This window comes from Lycorma delicatula, chromosome 3 (assembly GCF_047948215.1).
Source record: "Lycorma delicatula isolate Av1 chromosome 3, ASM4794821v1, whole genome shotgun sequence".
Taxonomy (NCBI): Eukaryota; Metazoa; Arthropoda; class Insecta; order Hemiptera; family Fulgoridae; genus Lycorma; species Lycorma delicatula.
Genome location: NC_134457.1, coordinates 37,488,212 through 37,513,219, shown reverse-complemented (window position 1 = coordinate 37,513,219; position 25,008 = coordinate 37,488,212). Strand labels below are relative to the sequence as shown.

Here is a 25,008-nt window from a genome sequence, read left to right as displayed (position 1 = left end):
ACTGTTTTTTGTTAATGAAAAACAATATCTTGATACTCACTGGCACAGAATGTAATCTGGACTATCATAATAGAAAGTTTAACAGACGATTACTGTAGAATGAAAAACATTAATATCTTGATATTCACTTACGCAGGATGTAATCTGGAATATCATAACAGAGAGTTTAACGGACGATTACTGTAGAATGAAAAACATTGACATCTTGATATTCACTTGCACAAAATGTAATCTGGCTATCATAATAGAAAGTTTAACAGACGATTACTGTAGAATGAAAAACATTAATATCTAGATATTTACTTAGGCAGGATGTAATCTGAATTATCAAAACAGAGAGTTTAACGGACGATTACTGTAGAATGAAAAACATTGACATCTTGATATTCACTTGCACGAAATATAATCTCACAATCGTGGATTTTATATATGTCTACATAAATTCCTTTAAGTTTAGTATTTTATCATACAAATATAGAGAAGAAAAAACACAAACATAATGTTTAAAGGATTTTTGACATACAACAAAGATTCATTGTTGAAGAATATGTGTAATTTACTTGTTAACTGCATGAAGTGTAAATTTTGACTAAACAATATTAGAATTGTAAGATGCACTAATGATTCTTCGAATGATGGTCAGAGAGACTGACCGAATCTAGCAGGGAGCCAGCTTATATAGTGTAGATGGAGCCGAGTTCACGCAACATGTTTGTTTTTTGTTTTTTTTTTAAACATTATAAACATGAAATAATACAGAGTTAAATCTTAATAAATAATCAATACAAAAGGCATAAATAAAAATCAGCTGAGCATATATTTATATGTATGTTGAGTGGAACGCATAAATTTCAGTGTATGAAAAATTTCTTATTTATAACTGAAATGTTCATTACATCGAAATACTGTTAAATTTTAGATGAAAATAAGTCAAATACCAAACCAGTTGAATTGACTTATAACTGCTTCACGCATTGGCGTAAACAGAGACTAAAACTAATTTGTGTCATTAGGCAAATCATTAATGTTTAAAAACCTCCTTTTTCATTATTTTCTGGAGTGTTGAACGGGTAATTGTTAGCTCCAAAGACTTTCTGGTTGACTAAAACGAGATTGTAATGGGATTTCTTAACAATTCAATCAAGTGGAAGGACAACCAGATTGTTTCAATCCAACAACTGACTCGATGGAAAAAACTTTTTTCTCCATTTTTGTAATACTACTGAAGGAGTAAGCTTCTTTACCAAAACACTGAACAAATTTCTTATTTTTTCATTTGCGTTTGTACACTCAAGCAGCCAGACACAAACAATAAATTTCTATTCATTTGAAAAAGGAATTGTGTCTGCCGTATTGACTTAACACTGTACAGATTAAATTACTCATTGAACACAGAAAAATAATATAAGTTCTAACATACCTTACATTTACTTGAGAAAATAAAAGCAGCTGATTATTTTTTATTATCGATTTCTTACTTTTGCTGATCTTGATGGGTAGTAGTAGCATTGCAGCCTTTCATCTGTAGGTCCTGGGTTTCATTCAGTCAGGCATAACATTTTTCATGCACTATAAATTTCAATTTCAACATTACTATGTACAAACTTCTTTGAAAGCTTCTGTGGATTCATGAGTCAAATAAATATGTGTAAATCCTGAAATATAAAAAAAAAATATTTTATTATATATTTATGTTTACATACTACGTGGCGAAACAGAGATCTATGCTAAAGCTTTTTAGTAAATAAAATAACATATTAAGCTATATTGAGAATTAAACTTTTGAAATAAAACAAAGAAAAAATGCTCATTTTTTTATGGCTCCAGAGAGAGCTAAAGAAAAACTTCATACAGATCATGATCTGCCACACACCTATGTTAATAAAATCTATCAGTACATTCATACCAACAGTAGTCAAATTCTGTACTTCTGACTGATTTAATTTAAAATAATATTACAAACATTTTTAAAAACTTACTTTATACTCTTTAGTCATAATGTAACCAAATTATTATTGTACATTGTATTAAGTTAATTTGAATTTCAAAAGATATCATATATTGAAATTTCTAATGTATTTATAAAATAGCAAACAAATTTTCAATGAAACATTTACTATACAAAGTAACAAAATAGTGAAGTTCTTATTTCATTTACTTCCAAGTGAATTGTGTGGAGTCGAGTGAATCGTCAGGAGCTATGTGAATCATACAGAGCCGAGTGAATCGCCAGAAGCTGTGTGAATGGTATAGAGCCGAGTGAACCGTCAGGAGCTGTGTCTCAACATACTGCCCACCAAAAATATTCTGTATATATATATATATATATATATACAGATTATATATATATATATACAGATTATATAACTGATTTTATATATATATATATATATATATATATATATATATATATATATATATATATCTGTAATCTGTATGTATATGTATATATATATGTGATGACAAAATGTCAAATTCAAAACCACAAAAATTCCCATACAAAGTTTTTGTCATTTTTTTATGTCAAACAGCTGTGTCATCTACAACCCCAAAAACCCTGCATAGCCGTTTAGCAGATTTTCCAATTTTTTACACCTCATCCTTAATTTACCTCATAACAGGGGGATGTTTGCAAAAGTAATGGTGGAATATTGTATTGTCATCTGTAGTAGTAACTGTGCAAAATTTCATCAATAGGCAATGTCAGGAAGTATGTTAAATTAAGGATATTAATCAAAATATATTTGTGTTATTAAATTGTAATTAATGCTTTTTTTCCACATTGTGTGGAAAAAACTAAAGTAATTACCAATTAAGTAACCACTGAAACAAAACACATCAAAAATTTTGAATAAAGATCATTTCTTTTGAAGGTGCTGCAAATCGGATTGTGATGTCTGCCGAACAACAAAATTTGCATAAATCACCAGAAGAGGCTGGTGATTTTTATTAAGGCAATAAAAAATAACAGCATAGAATTAATCAAAGAAGAAAGCATACATTAGTGGTTTCTTCTAATCCACATGCATGGAATACAGTATTGAGACGTTTAAAAGAAAATACAGGAATAAAAATAACTATCACTTGATTGAAAAAAACATTTCAAGTTAATTAAACATCATCAGAGGAAAAACTATGAGCCAGTGTCTAATAAAAATGTCCAAATGTAAAGTACAATTTCTGGAAATGTTATAGGAATACGAGAAAAATTTAGCAACAAAGAGAGTTTTGGAAAGAATAATAGATGTAAAGATGATTGCTACAGAAAAAGAAAAATGTTATCTGAAAAATAATCTGGATAGTAGAACGAGTTTCACAAAATTCAAACATAAGAATTTGACACCTCAGTGAAACGGCAACCATAACAGAGCAGCTACAACTAATCAAGAATCAAATATAAAATGATGGCTCTTGTTGCTGAAAATATATAATCAAGCAAGAAGCAACAAAGAAAAACATAATTACTAAAACTGAGCTAATATAATAGCAACATAAGTCTGAAATATGATGAATCTCATTTACACTTTACTATAAAAGTTTATTATTAAATCAAATCAAAATAAGTTAGAATCAAACAATCATTCTTTAAAATGTATTTTATTTTGAAAAATAAATGTATTATATAAAAAGTAATTTAATAAGAAGAAATTCAATAATTTAATTTGTTACTGATGAATTGATGAACTGTGTTAATCTGTAATTTTTTAACAGTTTTCACAATTCATCATTTTACATTTAAGTATAATATTTTGTTACTAGCCCCTCATTTTTTATTACTTGAGTATAAGAAGTAAATGAAATATAACTTAAATTGTGTTCCAATTATAATTATATTATTTATTATAATATAAAAATATAATATCTGTATTCTTATATTTATTGTAAGAAAGTAATATATGAAAACAGAAAACCCTACTTACTCATATGTAAAAATTGAATAATTTTTTTGTGTAATAATGTTTCATTACTAAACAATAAAAACAAAAGAGTATATAAAATATCCATTCTTAAATTCCAGAAAAGTAGCTCACAAAAGCCATCATATTTTTAATGATGGCTAAATGTTTAAACAAAGGACAAACAAATCTGTATTTGCCATATCAAAGACATTAATTAATAGGCTATTTATTCTAAATAAACTTTGGAACAAAAATTACAACAGTACTTTCTAAGTTCTAAACCAGCAGCAAGCAAGTATCAAATTCTTTTTTAAAAAACAATTCTGTTTATTATGACCATTTGTCAGCAACTTTGAAAATATATATGTAATTGGAGAGAAAATTGTTTTGAGTCTTAATGAAATAAGACTAAAAGGTAAATAGGACTTAATAATGAGTTAATATAATTAAATAACTTAATTTATTTACAATTATGAACAGTGTGATTATATTAATTCTGCAGTTGTAATAACAAAATTATTCATTAGGAACTTTTTGTCTAATATTGCTATTGGGGCATAACATGAAATTGCACTGTATTTTTGGTGTTAGTTTAAATCAGAAAAAAGATAAATGTAATTTTTTCCAGCAAACTTTATTAAAATATTTTTTAACTACATGTATTTTTGAAATTATTGTACAATTGTTTTATGTTACTAAAATTTGCTTAACTGTCTATTTTTTGTCCTGTGTTTTTTTTCTTCTTGACTGGTTTTTGATCACAATTTCGTTTGAGTTATTAATTTCTTCAGTTTAGAAAACGTTGGGTTTTACAGTTTTGTTTTTTGGATGACTGTGTTTTTTCTTATTGTTTAATGTAGGAAGCATCTTTATAATTATAGTTCTTTCAGAAACTCTCTTTAGCTGAAATAGTTTGTCATATTTCTGCAACATTTCCAAAAATTCTATTTGCCAATTGGAAAATTTTAATTTGCGATGACCGTTCATGGCCTTAATTACCTTTTTCTTTACACGATTCTTAATCTTCTTAAGATATTTTTTCAGTTTACGGGTGGTTATTTTTATACCTGTATTTTTTTGAAAACTTCTTAATATTGCATTCCATGCAAGTATTTTAGCAGAATCCAGCGTAGGTGATTTATTCGTGTTTAATACTGCGGTGTTATTTTTTATTGCATTAATAAGAAATATTTCCTTTATTACAATAGCATTTTTTATCGCATTAATTAAACGCATTTCCTTCTTCATAGATGATATACGAAACTCTGGCTCTCCGATGCACATCTTTATACCACTCGCAGAACGCCTACTAATGAAATGAACCAAATATTTCATAAATTTTTATACGTTTTGTTTCAAGGCTTATTTGATCAGTTACTAATTATCTTATTTTTTGCTACATGCATTGAAACACCAAAAGAAGATATTATGCAATGTATTTTAAAGTGTATCCATTTTTAGCACGCTTTTAAAATTATTTGTTAAAAATAAATAATTTAATTTTTTTTCGCGCAGATGTACCGAAATAATAGATTTTATTTCTGTAAATTTGTGGTAATGATATCATAATGATCGTGAGGAGCTATTTACGTGGGGTTTCTCGTACGACTTAGGAGTCGTATAAAAAGTAAACAACCCAGTTTTTGCTTCATTTCAAAAGTTTAATTCTCATTATTTTTTAATATTTCACTTTATTTATTTTAAAAGATTTCGTCACAACATATGAAAATATTAATACATCATAAAAAATCAAATTTTTAAATCTATGACAGGTTGTAAACAACGATATTTTACATTTTTGTTTCTAATCATGCAGAGTTCTCTACGAAAATGTTAACGTGGTGAAATTACCATTTATGTTATCTGGTGATGGTAAAGCTTAATCACTGCTTTTATTTAATCAACAAAGTACAATATTTGTTAGAATTTGAGTGATTTTCTCATGTGCAGTTAGAATTCGTTTTATGCATTGTTAAGTTAATACAGCAACTCTGTACATGGGTAATTTAACCCACCGGGTCGAGTGGTGAACTCGTCAACGCAAATCAGCTGATTACGAAGTCGAGATTTCTTAAGTTCAGATCCTGGTAAAGGTAGTTACTTTAAACGGATTTGAATACTAAATCGTGGATATCGGTGTTCATTTGTAGTTTCTTCTTCTTTTTTTTCTTTTTCCTCTTTTAGCCTCCGGCAACTACCGTTTAGATAATTCTTAAGAGAATGAATGAGGATGATATGTATGAGTGTAAATGAAGTGTAGCCTTGTACATTCTCAGTTCGACCATTCCTGAGATGTGTGGGTAATTGAAACTCAACCACCAAAGAACACCGGTATCCACGATCTAGTATTCAAATCCACGTAAAAATATCTGGCTTTACTAGGACTTGAACGCTGTAACTCTCGACTTCCAAAGTTCATTTGTAGTTTGGTTTCAATTAGCCATACATCTCAGGAATGGTCGACCTGAGATTGTACAAGACTACACTACATTTACATTCATACATATCCTCATTGATCCTCTGAAGTAATACCTTATGGTGGTTCCGGAAATAAACAGCAAAAGAAATAAAGTTAATACAGCAGTCACGATCGAATATTCAGTTGATTAGAAACTTGTTGCTTGTGTTTGGCTGCACCAGCGTACAAATACAAATGAAAACATAATACAAATTTGTTCTGCATTTTATCAAAGAAGATCCATAAGCACTAATATTACAAAAGTGGGAAAGTGAGGCTTTTCCACCAGATCAATCCTCAAAGTGAAATGATCTGGATGTCCTTCCATTCTATTGAATTTTTGAGTTATTCTATGTGCAATCTAGTCTTTATGCCAACCTGAAAAATTTCTTAAGAGCTAACAACTTTAACCCTGTTCATGTTAATTGTCTGCAACAAGGCTTTAAGGAAAACTTGTTGCAAAGCTTTTCTAAAATCCTTAATGTTCAAAAACGGTAACCATTTTCCTTGTCTAATGAGTGTGCGTTTACTTGAGCCAGTAGACTTCAGAACCCACCAGGCTGCTCTACTGGTTAACTCATCATCACAAATCAGCTGATTTTGAAGTCGAGAGTTCTAACATTCAAATCCTACTAAAGGCAGTTACTTTTATACGGATTTGAATACTAGATCGTAGGTTCCAGTGTTCTTCGGTTATTTTGTTTCAATTCTCATATCTCACATCTAAGGCTGTACAAAACTACACTTCATTTACATTCATACACATCATCCTCTTAAGTAATACCGTACGGTGGTTCCGGAAGATAAACAGAAAAAGAGAGGGTAAAGTGTAAATGTGATTCATCATATTTCCAACTTAAGCTGCTATTATATTAGCTGTTTCAGTAATAGAATTTTAATAACAAATTATTTCATGTATAAATATATATATATATATATATATATATATATATATTTATTAATTTAGTAAAATTTTTTTTTCCATATCTCCTTCTGTACCAGTTGATACCAAAAATATAAACAAAATTCAGCACAATCCACCAAAGTACAGAATCAGTAAGAGCTCTTACCTTATCTTATTGTTTTTCTTTTACTTTTTTATAAATCAAAAGCACTTCCAAGGAATTTCCTCATCATTAGTTGATTAATTAAGTAATATATAGCAAAGTTTAATTCTATATTATTGTATTGTATTTTGTACTTTTGCAAATAAATAAAATATTTAGTTAATGGCTAGCAGTCAAATTCATACTATCATCCATCAACATAAGATTTATAAAAAAAAATGGTGTTTATTCTATCCCACTGTGAAAGCATATCTTAAAGATTATAAGTTCAGTAACACCAAATTGGGAACAAACCTATTCATATTTTGTTGTGACTTATTTTGAAATCAGTTTGAACATAATAGTATTTATTTACCAAACTGTTTTTCCATATTTATAAAAACAAGCATTAATTAGGATGCTCCAAATTATGTGCAAAAGGATTATGTAATGTTTGTACTGCATTTATACTGGATACAGTTGATTAAGCAATTAATATAAAAAGTTAATAATTTGTGAAACTGATTTCGAGTATTGAAATATATAAATATACTTTTTATGTGTACTTCTTTAAATCAATAATCGCTGTGATTACTTCAATTTAAGTTTTCTAGTATTTACTGATGAACACTCATTCTCTTTACATCAATTGTAAAAATCTCATTATTAATGTATCCATAAAAAATCTCCAGTAAAGGTGAAATCTTCATTTTAAATAATTTGCTTAAAGAGTAATTCTACGAAGTTGGAATAGTATCTTCATTTTATTTGAAGATATTTTAAGATCATTATGTTTAGAATTGTTACTGTACTCTTAATGAGCATGAGCAGTTTTGTTAGCAGAAACAGATTAAACCTACATTGTAGCCTTTTGCATTTTGCATGCATCTCTGCTCATAACCATTTTTTATTAAATTTCAAATAACAAACGATTTGCTGGCCATTCTTTTTCACTTTTTTAATTTTCCACAATTAGAAAATTTGTTGAGTTGTGAATGTAGAAAGAAAATAATGTAATGTCATTTTTTATAGGAAGAAAAAAATGACTTTTTTTTTTTTTTTTGCAGGTAGTACATGAATACAAAAATTCACACCAGAATGGGAGGAATACAATGAATAAAAGAAAAAGTAATAAAAAACAAAAATTATAATGGATAAATATATCATGCAATTAATTAAAAAGACAAACTGCAACTGTAATTTTTTTTTCAATTTTTAAAATCATTGTTTGATATATGTTAGAATTATGTAACAAATAGAGATTTATAAAAAAAAATTAGTATCTAGCTGTATATCCACGGCATTTAACACAAAAAGTCATGTAAGTGATATACATCTGTGTTCATTGGATGATCACACAACAGCTTGCATGTATTGTACAAGCCATATTAATGTAGTTTCATTGTGATCAGGTAATCAAATCTATTCACATAGTATTATTTGTATTTTTAGAGGAAACTGAATATCTTGCATATTTTGTTTGATAAAAGCGTATAAATAAAAACTTGTACCTACTGGTACTAACCTTTTGATAATTTAATAAATTTTCACTTGGGACTATTGTTACTAATGTGAAAGAAGCATAACAGCCAATTTTTAATTTCTTTAGATAGCAGTTTAATTCAGTTACTGGTATTATAACTGTTTATTTCTTTGTTGGCTATCACACCTTCAGATAATACGGTTCAAATTTATGTGAACTGTAGTTCACCACAAGTTTAGATGGTCAATAAAAATCCTACAGTGAGATGATGAGCTTTGAATATATGGGTTTATCTCAGTATATGCAGGAAATGATTATTTAAAGTTAAATGGCCACACAAATTTTTTTTTAATGAAATTTATTTCAATAATTGTTGAGAATAATTTTTGTTATATTTCTCTGTCGCTTTTAATTTTATTTTTATGATTAAAAATGTATAGATCTTGTAAACAAAACTGCTCCTGTAGTTATATTACACCAAAATTACCAAACATTCATGAAGATCATTCCGGTACTTTCGTACCGGAATTTCGTACTTTTGATTTGGAAATTAATTAAAAATCATTAAAACATGAGTGCATCTTCTCCAACATATTCTAACTTAATAATAATTTTTTTTTAAATCTACTCATCCTTTATCAGTTATTTATTTATTTACTTTCACAATTATAGGGTGATGCACATTGGAACTACCATATACATTATTTTTGAATGAGAAAGGAATACTTTGGTATGTGAAAATACCAAGAGCAAATTCACCAACATGTCGATGTTGCTAAGATCTAAAGCTTGTCTGCAACAGATTGGTTCTATATTCTCAAATATTTTCATAGAGGAAAGAACAATCTTATTCCTGAACCTCGCCGAAGATTGTTGTCGATCGCCTGTTGAAATTGAAAGTCTTTCCATTTGAAAGAATCCAAATTATTCTAATAACCTGGATTTGACAAATTATTTCTTTGAGATAAGGCAATTCTTCAGTAGGATCTTTCGCATAAAAAATTTGATTATATAAACATAACTAAAAACATTTAACCCAGTGGTTCTTGAGAAAAACTGAATTAGGATGACTCTCTAGTTTGGCTTCATTTTAGTATTACGGCTTTGTAACCTTTGAAGATACATGTTTATTTTTGTTAAAGAACTATTGTTAACACTAAGTCTTAGTATATATTTAGAACTTTTGGATTAAATACAACTAACAGGTTTAATGTTATACTATAACATTAGAACCTAAGATAATTAAAATGTTGTCTATGGCTTTTGCCTCTAAATCTGCAACTTTTCCCCTGCTTTTGCATTAAGCATGTACATGAGGACAAGTCAAAAATTATCTACATTTTTGCCTTCTGGTGTACTGCCTTCTGTGCCTGCATGCTTTGAGTTGGTACAATTGTGATGACATGTGTGAAATTTGATCCCGATCATGACATTTGCCTTTCGGCTAAACAGTGTAATCATATCTGCTCCACTAGCAATTTGCACCAAGCAGTGATCTATTTATGAGGCATGGAAGAGGCTGAAATTCATTGTAGACTTTTATCACAATACGAGCACACTGCTTTTTCAAATAAAAGTATTTTTTCCATGAATTGATAACTTTAAATGTGGCCAGATAAGTGTGACACAAAGAGGAGCAGGATGCCTGTCAACCTCCATTATGGACAACATTCAGTAAGCTTGAGAGATGGTTCTGGCAGATTTTCACAAGTTACCAATGGTAACTTGTCTAGATAAATGTTACCATGAAGTAGTATCTTCTTTAAACATCAGATATGGTTTTGCCCATCAAATCATCCATTATGAGCTCACTTCCGTAAACTTTGCATACAATGGGTATCAAGACAATGTTCTTGCACAAAATGCCTCTTTTTTTCCCTGTTTAGCCTCCGGTAACTACCGTTTAGAAAATTCTTCAGAGGATGATATGTATGAGTGTAAATGAAGTGTAGTCTTGTACATTCTCAGTTCGACCATTCCTGAGATGTGTGGTTAATTGAAACCCAACCACCAAAGAACACTGGTATATCCACAATCTAGTATTCAAATCCATGTAAAAATAACTGACTTTACTAGGACTTGAACGCTGTAACTCTCGAGACTTTCCAAATCAGCTGATTACACAAAATGCTTGCCTGAACACCGCTCACCATACCATTTAAATCAACAACTAGTTGAATTTTGAGGTACTGGAACACCCTCCCTACAGTCCAGATTTTGCTCCCTCTGACTTTCATCTGTTTGGGCTATTCAAGGATGCTTTGCGAGGTTATCAATTTTCCACAGGGTTAGACATGCAGCAAGTGATGCAAATGCATCTTCACAACTAGCCGAAAACATTCTTCTTGGAAAGAATATACAAGCTTGTAGACCACTAGACCAAGTGCATTGACAAGGGAGATGACTATGTAGAAATATGGTGTACATTTTGAACCCCTTCCTTTGTGTAAAATTGTAGAATGAGAAGTGTAGATAATTTTTTACTCACCCTCCTAAATATATATAGTATGTGTACAATTTGTAGATTAATATTAAAAGTGTGCTAGTTTTTACTACTTTTAGTTGTACTCATTAAGTGGTCATTACCTCCACAATTCCTTCATGGATATCCTTAATGTGTGGTCATAATTCCATCTTCAGAAATATGAGGAGATTGCATGGGCGAAAGTTAGAGAGGGTATGGAATGCTAAGATCAATTTCTTTGAACACAAATTTGTTTTTGTTCATTACTGAGCAGCCTTATAAAAAATATTTGTTAAAGCATTGGATGTTAGGATCCCACAACAGTTTGCTGATTTTGGATTTCTCTCCATCTTGTAGAATGGCATCATGGTACTTTTGCTACTTTGAAGGATGTTTTTGTTTGAACATCATTGTCTGTTGACTGTTAAAAAGATCTTTACTAACTGTACATTGTGTACAGCTTAACAAACACGCATGCGTGCCCACACACACTGAATGCTTCCCTAATTATTTGTTGAATGTACAGATGACTTGCTCTGTTTAAAATAAAATTTGATGTAAATTCATTGCTATAACTAATTTATGTAATTAATTATCACTTCATCAAAGAATCACGAAATGATACTAAACATTGTTAAACAATTCTCAAAAAAAAAAAAACACAGATCCACATATCATTATGCCACTTCATCAACTAATAAGAAGGGCAGTTTGCACTTTTTACTTCCAATCATCAGTAATACAGCTGATTCAAATTTCAGAGACTTGGGTAACACTTTTTAAACACAGTTCAGTGACAAATCCTTTTCGTGGCAGGCTTACTAGACAAACCGAGAATAGTAAGCCTGCCACGAAAAGGATTTTATTTTGGAAAATAGCAGTTGGATTTTTTAGAAGTGGCTGGAGTCTCAATGTTAAGTCACGTACAACCACACTATTAAATCATGTGATTCATAAATATATTTGAAAACAGTGAATGTCTCACATATTTTATTAACTTGTACACTTTATTAAGTGTAATATTTTGTTAGCTAAGCTTAATATATATACGGATATACTTGAATGCAAGAAGTGAATACTTAAATTTATGTTGCAATTTCTTTATGGTTATCTCATATTTATTGTTATAAATTAATGTATAAAAACTTTTGCAACCAAAAAAATAAAAAAAGGTCTATTAATCATATGTAAAAGAAGTGAATTAATTTGTATTATAATCTCATACAAACTGATTCACTCAAAAAATAAAAGAAAGGAAACAAAAAGCACGTGAATTACATATTCTAAAATATTAGAAAAGTAGCTCATCAAAAAGAATGGTTCTTTTTCAGAATCGAATAACCACTTTTTTCCTGTTTTTTCAAGTACGCTTAGGTAATTTTAATTTTTTTAGATTTTTAATAATTTTACCATTTGCAGAGAAATTATAAATACAATCTAACCAAGTCTAATTAGATTATATTTAAAATTTTTACTTATAAGTAATAATGATTATCCTGATCCTCTCTCAGGTACATTTGGAAGAACAATGTTTGAATGGGTCTAAAAAAAATGGCTCTGATTCCGAAAAAGTACAAAAAGAATTCGATTTCCGGCAACGAACTAAATAAATAAGGTCCCAGTTTGCTGCATCACAGGTACTACATCAAAAATACTCGATCAACAGAATATTTATTCTACATAAACTGGTGTAGAAAAATTACAGTTGTATCTACTCAGTTTTAACCACACCGGTTTGAAGCAAATTTAAACGAAAAAAAAATAGAGTAAAACAAACTGGTTGACTGTTTCATTTTTTAAATTAATATTAGTTCATTAATGAACTTATTTTAAAATGTTAAAGTAGTCGATTAAGAAAATAATTTTACACTAATAAAAAGTAATACTAGTAAGATGCTATAATTTAATTATTATAATAAAATAATAACTTAATTAGTTCTGAGTATATCAGGAATGAATATGGAATTACAATAACTGCTATTCAATATTAGCAGGAAAGCGTCAGAAACTGTTTTTAATAGTGTGCGGAAATAAATTTAATACGAGTAGCCTGCAATGATAAATAATAATAAAATTATTCACTTTGTTATTGGGAAATATTGCTAGTGGGGCATAAATTGAATTGTTATTTCTGGATTTAGATGTATCAGGAAAACATAATAAATGTAATTTTTTACATAATTTATTTATTTAAACAATATTTTTTAGCTACATGTATTATTGAAATATTGTAAAATTATAATATAATATAATATAATTATAATTATAATATAATATAATTATATTATATAATATAATTATATATAATATAATTATATATAATATAATTATATTATATTATATAATTATATTATAATATAATATAATTATAATATCCGTAACAAGACCACAATTTTTTATTTGATTCTTGATTGATTTTATCTGCTACGTTATGGTTGCAATATCGCCGCCGAGGTTTTTGGTCCATTCGCCAGTTTTGTTTTTCATATAACTTTCCTCTTTATCTGTAAGAAGTATCTTCACATCTATCATTCGTTCAGAAACTATCTTTAGTATCAAGGTTTTATCATACTCCTGCATCATTTCCAAAAATTCTACTTCATACTTGGGCATTTTAAATATACGTTTGTTCATAAAAGCACTTATAATTTATACTATGGTGTTACTTTTGATTGCGTTAATTAAAAACATTTCCTTCTTCGTAGATGATTTACGCAATTTTTGTTCTACGATGAACATCACTATACGATTTGCGGAACACTTGCACAAGAATTGGTCGCAAATATTTAGTAAAGTTTATTCGGTTTGTTTCACGGCTTACTTGATTGGTAATTACATTAGTTTTTAAAACTTATACGACACAAGAAGGAAGTATTATGTTACGGTATGCGATGTGATATATTGAAGCATTGAAATCATTTTAGAAATATGATAACATTCTAATACGTCTTAGCTCTTTATTTTCATTTACTGTATTTAAAATATGTTTTTAATCGAATCGATCTAAAGAAAAAAATTGTTACTTTTTTGACGAAGGTAACGCTTAATAGATTTTATTTATGTAGTCGTGTGCGGTAATGATATCATGATGACCATCAGGAGCTGTGTGAGATTTTCATTTAGCTTTGGAGCCGCTTAAAAAGTGACCAACAAACTTGTTCGTTACTTTATTTCAAAAGTTTAATTCTCAGTACTTTTTAATATCTTATTTACCGATGCGTTAAAAACTTTTGCTGTGATCTTTTCTGTCACAATTTATGAAAAGATAAATATATAATAAACCGTGATATAAAAAAACGTTAACATCGAACATACGAGATTTAAAATTTTTTAATTGTTTCTAATCTTTTATTTATATTTTCTTGTATTCTTATGAAGTAGATTTCTCTACGAAATTGCTTACGTTTAGAAAGGAAAAAAATTATAGTCTCTGCTGTGTCCTCCTTATCCACGGTATGACGTACATGTTGGCCGTATTTCTCATCACATGCTTGTAATGTTTATTTACATAATAGTCGTTTTTTACTTTTTACTTCCTTGTACGAAACAAAGAAAGTATTGTAATCGCAAAAAATTTCGGTTTTCAGATTTGAACGGAAATATCCAATATGACCACCCCTGAATTCATTTTGACTAATTTCGGCGTGACGTAAGTACGTATGTATCTCGCATAACTCAAGAACGATTAGCCGTAGAATGTTAAAACTTTGTATTTATGTATGTTGTAAGATCTAGTTATGCACATCCCCTTTTGATTACAATCGACTGGGCCAAAAATGTGTTTACAGTCAGACCTCTAAATAAAGCGGGTTTTCAATTTTGAAACATTTGGATTTTGGACTTTTTCTTAACTGTAGTAATAAGCCCTCATTGAGAGAGCATTTCGACGATATATCATAAGTGTTACTTATTTTCATTGGTTCCAGAGTTATAGCCAAATAAAATTTTAATTAATGAAATATTTGGATCTTAGGGGAAGGCACATCGGTTTGAATCAGACTTCTCTCATTGTAAAAATCAACATCTCATTGTAAAATAAATTTATAATGAATATAAATTCAATAATAATTTTTAAAAAATTATAAAAAAATGTCAGAAGTTTTTAATGAAATAAAATTTGATGTACTTTTCATTTTTTTTTAAATGTGTAAAGTATTTTAATCTACGTACAAGGAAGTCATAATAAGACTTATTGTCCACATATGATTTTTTTTAATGAATTGATTGAAGTTCGTGTTCTATAAATCAAGTGTGTATTTTTTTTTTTAAATTTATTTTAAGTTTTTTTTGGAGTATTATAAACGTGTAGAAATGTGTTAATCCTTTATACACTGCATTTGCAACTTCTGGTAATTAAGACTGTGTCAAAATAACATACGGTGGTTTGACACTATTATGTTACTATTAAGGGGAACTAATCTTTGTTTAACCAAACTGTGCAGCAGATATAATTATGAATTCAGCATATATGAGTAATAACTCAGTAGTTTAGGCTGAATCATTATGTCATTCCTATGTGCAAGTGCAATTATTGCTTTATACGTATTATAATGAACTGTTAAGTTATCATTTATCTGGTGCCATGGCATGCCAATGATATGCTATTAAAAATTTTGATGAGCCTTTGTTATTGATGTTTAATAACGACAACATCATGGTAATGCTTCACACTGTTATTCAGTTCGGTGAAAGAAAGTATTTCAGCCTACATTATTGTGTTACTCTATACAGGACAGTAGAGTGATATAGTTCATTTTTATAACAGCCTGTTTCAGTGTTATTTTCATTAATTTTAATTTATCCTGTATTTTTTGCCAATCAGGATTTAACAATGAGTGATTCTGTTGTGAAAATAAACCAGGATAACCCTTTAGTAGCATTGAATAAAAAAATCAGCAATGTACACTAGAAATAAGTATATAACATTAAAACAAGATAACCTTGAAACTGTACTCAGAGTCTTGACTTGAGTTTGCTCAGAAAGCAAGTAGAGCAACAGGTGTTCACAAAAAAATAACTTTTAATATTATAGAGAAATAAAAAATTGATGGTAAACACGTTAGCCCTAAAAAGACTCAAAAAGCATGTGAAAAAGATTGAAAAGTTTGATGATTTTACCTAAAACCACTGTCAGAAAGAAGTTCATTCATTTTATTTCAGTAACGAGCTTGCTAACTTGAACAAATTATTAAATGCAGTGAGGACTGATTCAGAACTACCTAATTTTTCTGGTGTGTTACATCATGTTTTAAATCAATGAATTGTTGTTTCATGTCCAGAAAAAATAATTCTTATTAGCTGAACATGAACATGTTATTTCAAAGCATAGGGAATATTTAAGAGAAAAATAAGTGATTTTATTTTATAATTTATTATCTAGATGAAACATGGGTTAATGAGGAACATGAGACATGTATAGGAAAAGGTGTTATGGATGAAGAAATAAAGCTTAAAAAGTGCTTTTATGAAAGGTTTGTCAACTGGGGTGCAAACTCTGGCTGGAAAAGGTAAACAATTAATAGTACACATGGGAAGTGAAAATGTGTTTTTTGAATGATGGTTTATGGGTATTTGAATCCAGATCTTTCCAAGAGTATCATGATGAAATGAATGGTGACATTTTTATGCAGTTTAAATTGTTGAAATGTAGCTGAAGAGTCCGTCATAGTAATGGATAATGTGCCGCACCAGTGTCTGAAATCTGAAAAATTTCCAAACACTTTAACCTGAAAATCAGATGCTGAATGGAAAAAACTGCATACACCAAAGACATCTTAAAAGTAAAACTTTTAAAAATAGTAATATTAATTGAACAAAAATACATTTATTATCAAGTAGATGCTATGAGAAAATCAAAAAATTGTGCAATGTTGTGTCTCCTCCATAATACTGCAATGTTAACCCAATATGGACAATAAGTCCAATATAACCCAATAACCCAATATGGACACAAGTTGAAGGCTAATCCGTAGTAATAACACTACATTTAAGTTAAGTGATGTAAAAGATTTATTGGTAATGTTAATAATTTTTTTCAGAGATGTAAATGCTTGGAAAATTTGTATTCAACTTATAATTAAGAAAAAAAAAGTATGGAAAGCACTTTGTGTGAAAATATTATTGAAGATATTGTGATAAATTTGGGAAATGATGACAATAGTTCAACAGACGGCATTTATTGGGTATTGAAGAAATAAATTGAGATAACAAATATTTATTTCTGTTTTACTTGATGAAATTTTAATATGGTTGGTTATATACTTTAATATGGTTGGTAAACATATCATTTTATCACAATTTTCTCATTTTTGTAAAAAAAATTATTTTTACTTCATTTTTATGTTACAAATAAAGAGAAGTGTTTTTTCTTGGATGGATTGCACCAAATTAAATTAGAATCATCATAATGTTATATATTGGTTTCATGATATAGTTTCATGAGACAAATTATTTGTAGTTTGTGCTGTTACACGAACCACAATAAGCAGACTGCTTATGTGAACATTCAAATTCTGATAAAAGTTAATGTACCTTTACTCAAATTTTAGTAAAATAATAATTATAACATCTGAATATGTATAACAATTGGTGATATACTAGTAAAATTTCAAGGGTTAAGGCTTTAGTCATCATGTAGAGCAACACTTTTTTAACAGACTAATTTTCATTGCAACTTTGAATGAAAGTATCATTTACGTTATTTGTACATGCACAGTAGCTTCTAAAAAATAAAAGTTAAAAAACCATTTGTAATTTATACATGTATAATATAGTTTTTTTCTGTTTCATTTATTACACTGAAAACTGTCCAAGCCAAAGATGTAAGAAAACCTGATCACATCTGTTTTTTTCTTCACATTGATAGGAATTTTCTTTAATAACTGTTAACTATTGATATCATTAACTAATAATCCATTGTGGTCTTTATATCTGCCCAAACTGGCATTTCTATTTATGGGAAAAGTTTGTTTCTCTAAAAAAAGGGATTGGTTCATCATACTCTTCTTAAAGCTTCCTCTCTAAAGTAGTATGTTTATCAGAGTCGTCACTTCTTTTTGATGGAATGGAAGGATAAAAAAGAGATAAGGAAAGAGGTTTGTGGTAAAATTCATGCAATGTGGAGTGGAAGCATAACATTATAAATACATAAACCTATGAGTATTTATAGAACTTCAGGGCTGATTGGCTGTATGTATATGTTTAGTTTTCTTCCCTATATGGTATCTATTTATTTGTGTAGCTAATTTTCAGTGAAAAACACATAAAATTAAAATTATTCTTTTTTATGATTGAAAGAAGTACTTCATTTGTTGATTTATAATATCTGTTTAATCTTATAGTTGTGATGCCTGTAAGTATATAATTTACAGCCAGATCTAGAGTTTTTTTTTCTGTGAGTAATATAATTTTTTTCAGTTCTGATTTTCAGAAGTGGCTGTTGTTTCATTTTAACATATCTACAACCACATTGTTAATCACGTAACATTTGTAAATATATTTGAAAGCAGTAAATGACTATGTACTGTATCTTTTTTTAACTTCAAGTATGTTTTGTTAACTAAGCTTCATATTTTTTTGTTTTACTTGAGTGTTACTTAAATTGTATTGCAATTTATTATTAGTTATCATACATTTAGTGTAACAATCTGTTGTAGTAGAGCTTTATTAAAAAAAAACAAAAAACATAAAATCCATTAATTACATATTAAAACCATTAATCCATTAAATAACCATTAAATCATATATAAAAAGAAATGAATTACATTCTATTTATTCTTTTTTGCTTGATGATTTCGCCACATACAAGTAAGCTGTGGGATATGGAAATGGAAATTTTGTAGCATATGAAAAATACCACCCTGACCAGAATTCAAACTCCGGATTAAAGGCTGAGATGTTACCACTCCGCAACAGAGATTGGCAATAACCTTAATATCCCATACACTGATTCACGATTAAAAAATAAAAGCAAAGGAAACAAAAAGTATGTGAATTACACATTCTAAAATTCTGGAAAAGTAGCTCACAAAAAAACATGATTGTTAACCAAACAAACCCTCCCATGCCTGGCAAAAAAAAAAAACTTTAAAATAACTGTTAAAGAAAAAGACAAAATAAACTCCTTATTTGTTGCATCATATCTAACATACAGGAACAATATCATACATATTTAATAACAGCCTATTTATTATATAAAATAACTGTTAAAGAAAAAGACAAAATAAACTCCTTATTTGTTGCATCATATCTAACATACAGGAACAACATCATACATATTTAATAACAGCCTATTTATTATACATAAATTGGTATACAAAAATTTCAACTGTGTCTGCTTATTCTTAACCACCACAACCACCAACGTGGAGCAACTTTAAAGTTAATAAAAAAATAGATGAAAACAAATTAATTGCTGGGCATTTCTATTTTAAAATGAATCTACTTAACATGATCACTCATAAACTTCCTTTAAAATGTTAATGTAGTTGGATAAGAAAAGAATTTTAGATTAATAAAAACTAAGGGTTAATGAGTTGCTATAATATTACATAACAATCATGTGTAATATTGCTAGTAGAATATACTGAAGTTGTAGTCATACCTAAATTATTATTTTTTTGCTAGATTCTGTAGGATAATAGTAATGAATGTAATTTTCTCTGTAATCTCTTTATCTAAACTTTATTCTTTAGCTAGCTACATCTATTATAAAAATTTTTGTACAATTGTGTTTTTCTTTCTTTGAACTTGCTTGAATTTATATTTTCAGTAATAAGAGCCATCAACTTTTATTTGATTCTTGATTGATTTTAGCTACTCTGTTTATGCTGTTTTGCTGTAGCAGAAAAGGCCACTGATGCTTTTATGGAACCCGTAGACTCATTCATCACGATTGGAGGTTAAATTAACATACCATGAGTATCCTTTACAAAGGTGTCAGCGAAGTTATTATGCTGTGTGCTGTGCCGGTCTGGGCTCACTGTATGGCTTTTAGGTATTGTGTGGACATTTTTCTGCAGGGCCAGTGACTCCTCTTGCTGGCTGTTATAGGCGGTTACAGAACAGTTTTGCGGGAGGCAGTCTATGTTATAGCCGGAGTCAAACCAATAGATATCTTGGCTAGTGAGCATAAGGAATGCTACATTTTGACATCAGAACGAAAGCAAGAGATTGAAGACCTCGCGTCTTGGCAGGTCAGGTGGGATGAATCCCCCACAGGTCGCTACATACGTGGTATATTTCCTATAGTGTCTGATTTAGGTGCGATTGGATGGGTCTCCCCCAATCGGTATATCACACAGTTTCTCTCTGGGCATGGTGCCTTTCGGGTGAGATTGGCTAGGTTTTATTTCTTGGATTGAAGTCAATGCCCAGATTGTGGGACTGATGATACAGTGGACCACGTCCTCTACATCTGTCCTCGATACAAGGTTGAACGTCCACTAACTGCTAGAGAACTTGAAAGAATACATTCCTTTCTGGATTTCTGTATTAACTGGATAATCTGCAAAAAGTGGTCTATAGTGGCTGGTTTTCTTCGCACCCTTGGGGTGTGCAGGTCTGCAGAGGGAGTTTAATCGAGGTACTCGATCATGGTAGGATCCCTGGAGGCTAGGGTTCCGGCTTAGGCACTGGATTGGTTGGAGGTAGGCACATTAGCATCATGCCACGATTATACCGGTATTGTTTGTGATTCGATTTGGGGCTACCCCAATCCACCAGGGTAGGCCAGGAGCTACCCTGGTGGAGGTGGCCGCGCCGACGGGATATGTTAACCCGTGCGACCGGGGGCGTGGCTTCCCTCCGCCGGTGGCGGTGACTTGGCTGATCGTGACTTGGTAATGCCACGCGAGATACCATGATGGTACCGGGTGGTGGTGCGAGGTTTGTCCCCGGCTCCTGGGTGGACCGGAATGAGGTTGCGTTCCCCATGTTAGGTGACCTAAATTGATTGACTTGTTTGGGTATAGGTCTGAATTTCTATGTTGCGTATGACATAATTTTGATTGGTATGTGTAGCACTGATTTAACTTTAAACTCGTTCGTTTTCTGGGGCATTCATAGTCACGAATGGTGACGTCAAATCTGGACTAGGCGCGGGGTTTGCGCTTCCGCGGTTTCAGTCAGTTAGTTTGAAGGAATCATGTTAGGTTGGATGTGAAGATGTCCGTTTGAAGCCTACGTGAAGGCGAAATTTGATATGTATTTTACTGATGCAAATGTCTGCCGAGGCATTTACATCGGTGGCATCCCGACCGAGGCCTGGCTGATGACTGTGAGATGTAATCGGTTAGAGGGTCTAAAGACGACCTCTGGTAACGTCCCTCAGGGCTTGAACGGAGGGGGTAGTGTGGCGACCGGTAACATCACAAGGTGGGTGTCTTCCCCCTACGAGGTTGGGATATGGTATCAACTTCTATTTGAATTTCACGTAACTCGCTCTACTGCCACATTTGTTTTTCAGATAACATTTTTTTTTTCTGTAGCAATCATCTTTACATCTATTATTCTTAATGAAACTCTCTTTATTGCTAAGTTTTTCTCAACTGCTCCAACATTTCCTTCCAGAAATTCTACTTTACATTTAGACATTTTTATTAGACGCCGATTAAGTTAATACAGACTTTTTCCCCAGATGATAACTTGAGATGATTTTGAAATCGAGGGCTTCTATTGCTGCATTTCCTTCAGAAATTCTAAATATTCATTCAATGAATGTAGTTTAGCAGAAATAAACCGTGGATGTTTTTATCCTTGTTTAATTCTATGGTGTTACTTTTTAATGCGTTAATAAAAATCCCCAGCCTCTTCCCAGATGATTTATGCAAGTTTTGCTCTTCGGCGGACATCACGAACCAATTCGCAGCACACCTACAAAAGAAGTGGTCTTTATAATTTTGAGAAGTTTCGTTTCAATGCTTACTTGATTGGTAATTACTTTAGTTTTATCGATTATGACGACATTTGTAAAGGGTATGATGTTAAGCGATGAAATATTTAAAACTTAAATACATTCTATTAACGCGAAGACATTGTGAGTAAGTTTTACCTGTTTTAAAACTTTTAATAACCTATTTGTAAAACCGTATAGATCAAAAGTGTAGAATTTGATTACTTTTCGAACGAATGTATATTATATTAGAGTAATTGTATCGATTAAAGTAGTGCGGTATCGATATCATGATGTTAAACGGGAGTTGTGTGGTCGTTTCTAGGTAGTGCGTTGGCGTGATGTATTTGTAATCTGGTACAGTAAGAACTCTTTTAAGTTTCTAATTACTCCTTAAAAGCGAAAATGAATCCCAGTAGCATTAGTCAGTCTGCTCTGTTTGTTAGCTCTGCTAGTAAACATCCTGATGAAATAATCAAATGTAGGTAATTTGCTATTATAGGTTATGTTGTTCATTGTATATGTTTTTTGTTTCGTTTCAGTAATGTATTTTTTAAATGTTTTCTTAGTGTTCTCTACTTCATGGGAACATATGGAAATATAGATATATATGTTTAAAAATACAATTCCTTGAATTTGTAAAATTAGATTTTTTTTAAAAAGTGCATAAAGAAAAAAAATAGGAAGTATATTGAGAATTTTATTTCTATTAGTAATTATCTATGATAAATAATACGTGCAGTTATAAGTAAATATATTGTTTATATATGTATATTTAAAAAAATGTTCAGGTATAGTGTGTTCTTCATAAGTTACGAAGAATTTTTAAAATTTAGATAAGTGCCCATAATTTGGTAAAGTATGAAACAAATTGGCTCATGTAGATCCAACTTGTCAACAGCCAGTAAGAATTGCAGTTATCAATATATTTAAAGTCATCATAAACTAAAACAAGATTAATGCACACTTATCTCAAGATAAAATAAACAAACTGTAAAAGTGGACGCATCATGTAATGGAATACACTGTACATTTAATAAATAATAAATTAAATAGGGTTAATTTTATTTAACAATCAATTTTGACTTTTTTGTGGTTTATTATATAAATTTAATATTTTCCTTCTGTAATAACACTAAATTTCCTTCTTTTTTAAGTGTGAAGTATTTTATGTCCGGGATCTATTTTTTGCTTATCCTGAAGGAAATAGCTAAAAAACTAATTTAAAACTTACAAGACAAAACCTCAACCTTGGAACAAAATATTTTGGAGACTTATCTTCAAGTTTTTTTTTTCAGTACAGTTCTTACTGAAAAAGTCTGAGACATAGGTGTCAAATTTCTTTGAGCAAATACTGCAATAGCCTAAAATTGAACATATTAAAATTTAAAATCTCAAAAGTCTAACATTACATAAATATCACATTTTTACCAGTCCCATTTTATATGTGTAATAATTTAAGTTTGAATCCTGGCACTTAGCTTATAAGAGCAGCATATGTTTGAAATATGGTGAAATCGCATTTTAATTGTATTGCTAGCTTGCCTCCGTGGTGCGAATGGAATCGATCTTTCATTTGGAAGTCTTGGGTTTGAATCCCAGTCAGCTATGGCATTTTCACACACGCTACAAATCATTCATCTCATCCTCAGAGACAGTACCTAACAATGGTCCTGGAGGTTAAAAAAAAAATTGTATTGCCAGTATTATTAAATAATTATTAAATCATACCAAAAAGTTAAAAATCACACAATTGACAGTAATTTATTTTGTTTAACAAACAGTTATATTCAAAATAAAAACCATTATGATTACCTTTTCTGTCTTAAATCAAGTAAACAACTGAGTTATTTCAGTATATCATTTGTTGCTTATGTTAAATTTATGGCTACTAGAAATACTGAATTTTTAGTGTTAATTTTTTTTTTTTACTATAATTGGTATTTACACCCTATCATTTCTGGAGATCAAGAATTAAGTTTTATGACCATGTGGGTGAAAGAAGTGTGTTAACAAGTCATTGTTTTCTTTCTCGTTCACCCTCCATTTTTCCAAACCACTTTCAGTGTTTTGAAATGAAAATATATTGTTCTTGGAAATACAGTACTACACATTGTAAAAAGTTTGAATGTCTGTAAAATTTAATTTCTGTTGCACTTGAAGTGGAAATCCTTGATTAGATTTTGTTCATGAAATTTTCTTTCGTATATCAAAGCTAATTTCAAGCTGTTTGCTTGTATTTCTGATGATAAGCACCATGAATCTGGTCGATAACATTAAGTGAGTAGGCAGGGTGAGGACAGCAATTACTATACACTAAATCTACTTTAGTAGTTAAAAGCATCTGTTATGTACTTCCTAACAGTTAAAATAAATACTTAGTAGTTAATAATTATGTTTGCGGTAAATAGACATTTTTTTGTTACTTTGGTTAATTTTTTATTAAAGTAAAATTACAGAATTCATTATAAATGATTGTTTAAAACTTATGTTACAAGTTGTATTAAAATCTGCTACTTACGATTTAATTTTAATGGTTTAGCTAAATCACTATCCTTATAGAATCATTACAGTTTTCACTGGCTTCATAATCACTATAATTTTCATTACTGAGATGTATAATTAATTCATCATTTACGAAACTATTCCATCATTTTTCCAGTACTCATTTTCTATACATAATATTTTATTACTATATGTATTCCAGTTGTTTGGTGTAAAATTTGCAATTCCTTCTTTTGCAAGTAATTCTGTTTTTTCCTAATGC

The 25,008-nt window shown here is 29.9% G+C and overlaps 1 protein-coding gene across 1 annotated transcript in view; it reads left to right on the top strand.

Annotated features, from left to right (window-relative positions):
• The first annotated feature begins 22,523 nt into the window (after positions 1-22,523).
• Positions 22,524-25,008, top strand: part of LOC142321519 (alpha- and gamma-adaptin-binding protein p34-like) — a 39,213-nt gene continuing 36,728 nt past the window's right edge. Inside the window, exon 1 of the mRNA XM_075359671.1 lies at positions 22,524-22,722. Within this exon, the coding sequence (XP_075215786.1) occupies positions 22,647-22,722 (76 nt within the window). The 5' untranslated portion in view covers positions 22,524-22,646. The remainder of the gene's footprint in view (positions 22,723-25,008) is intronic.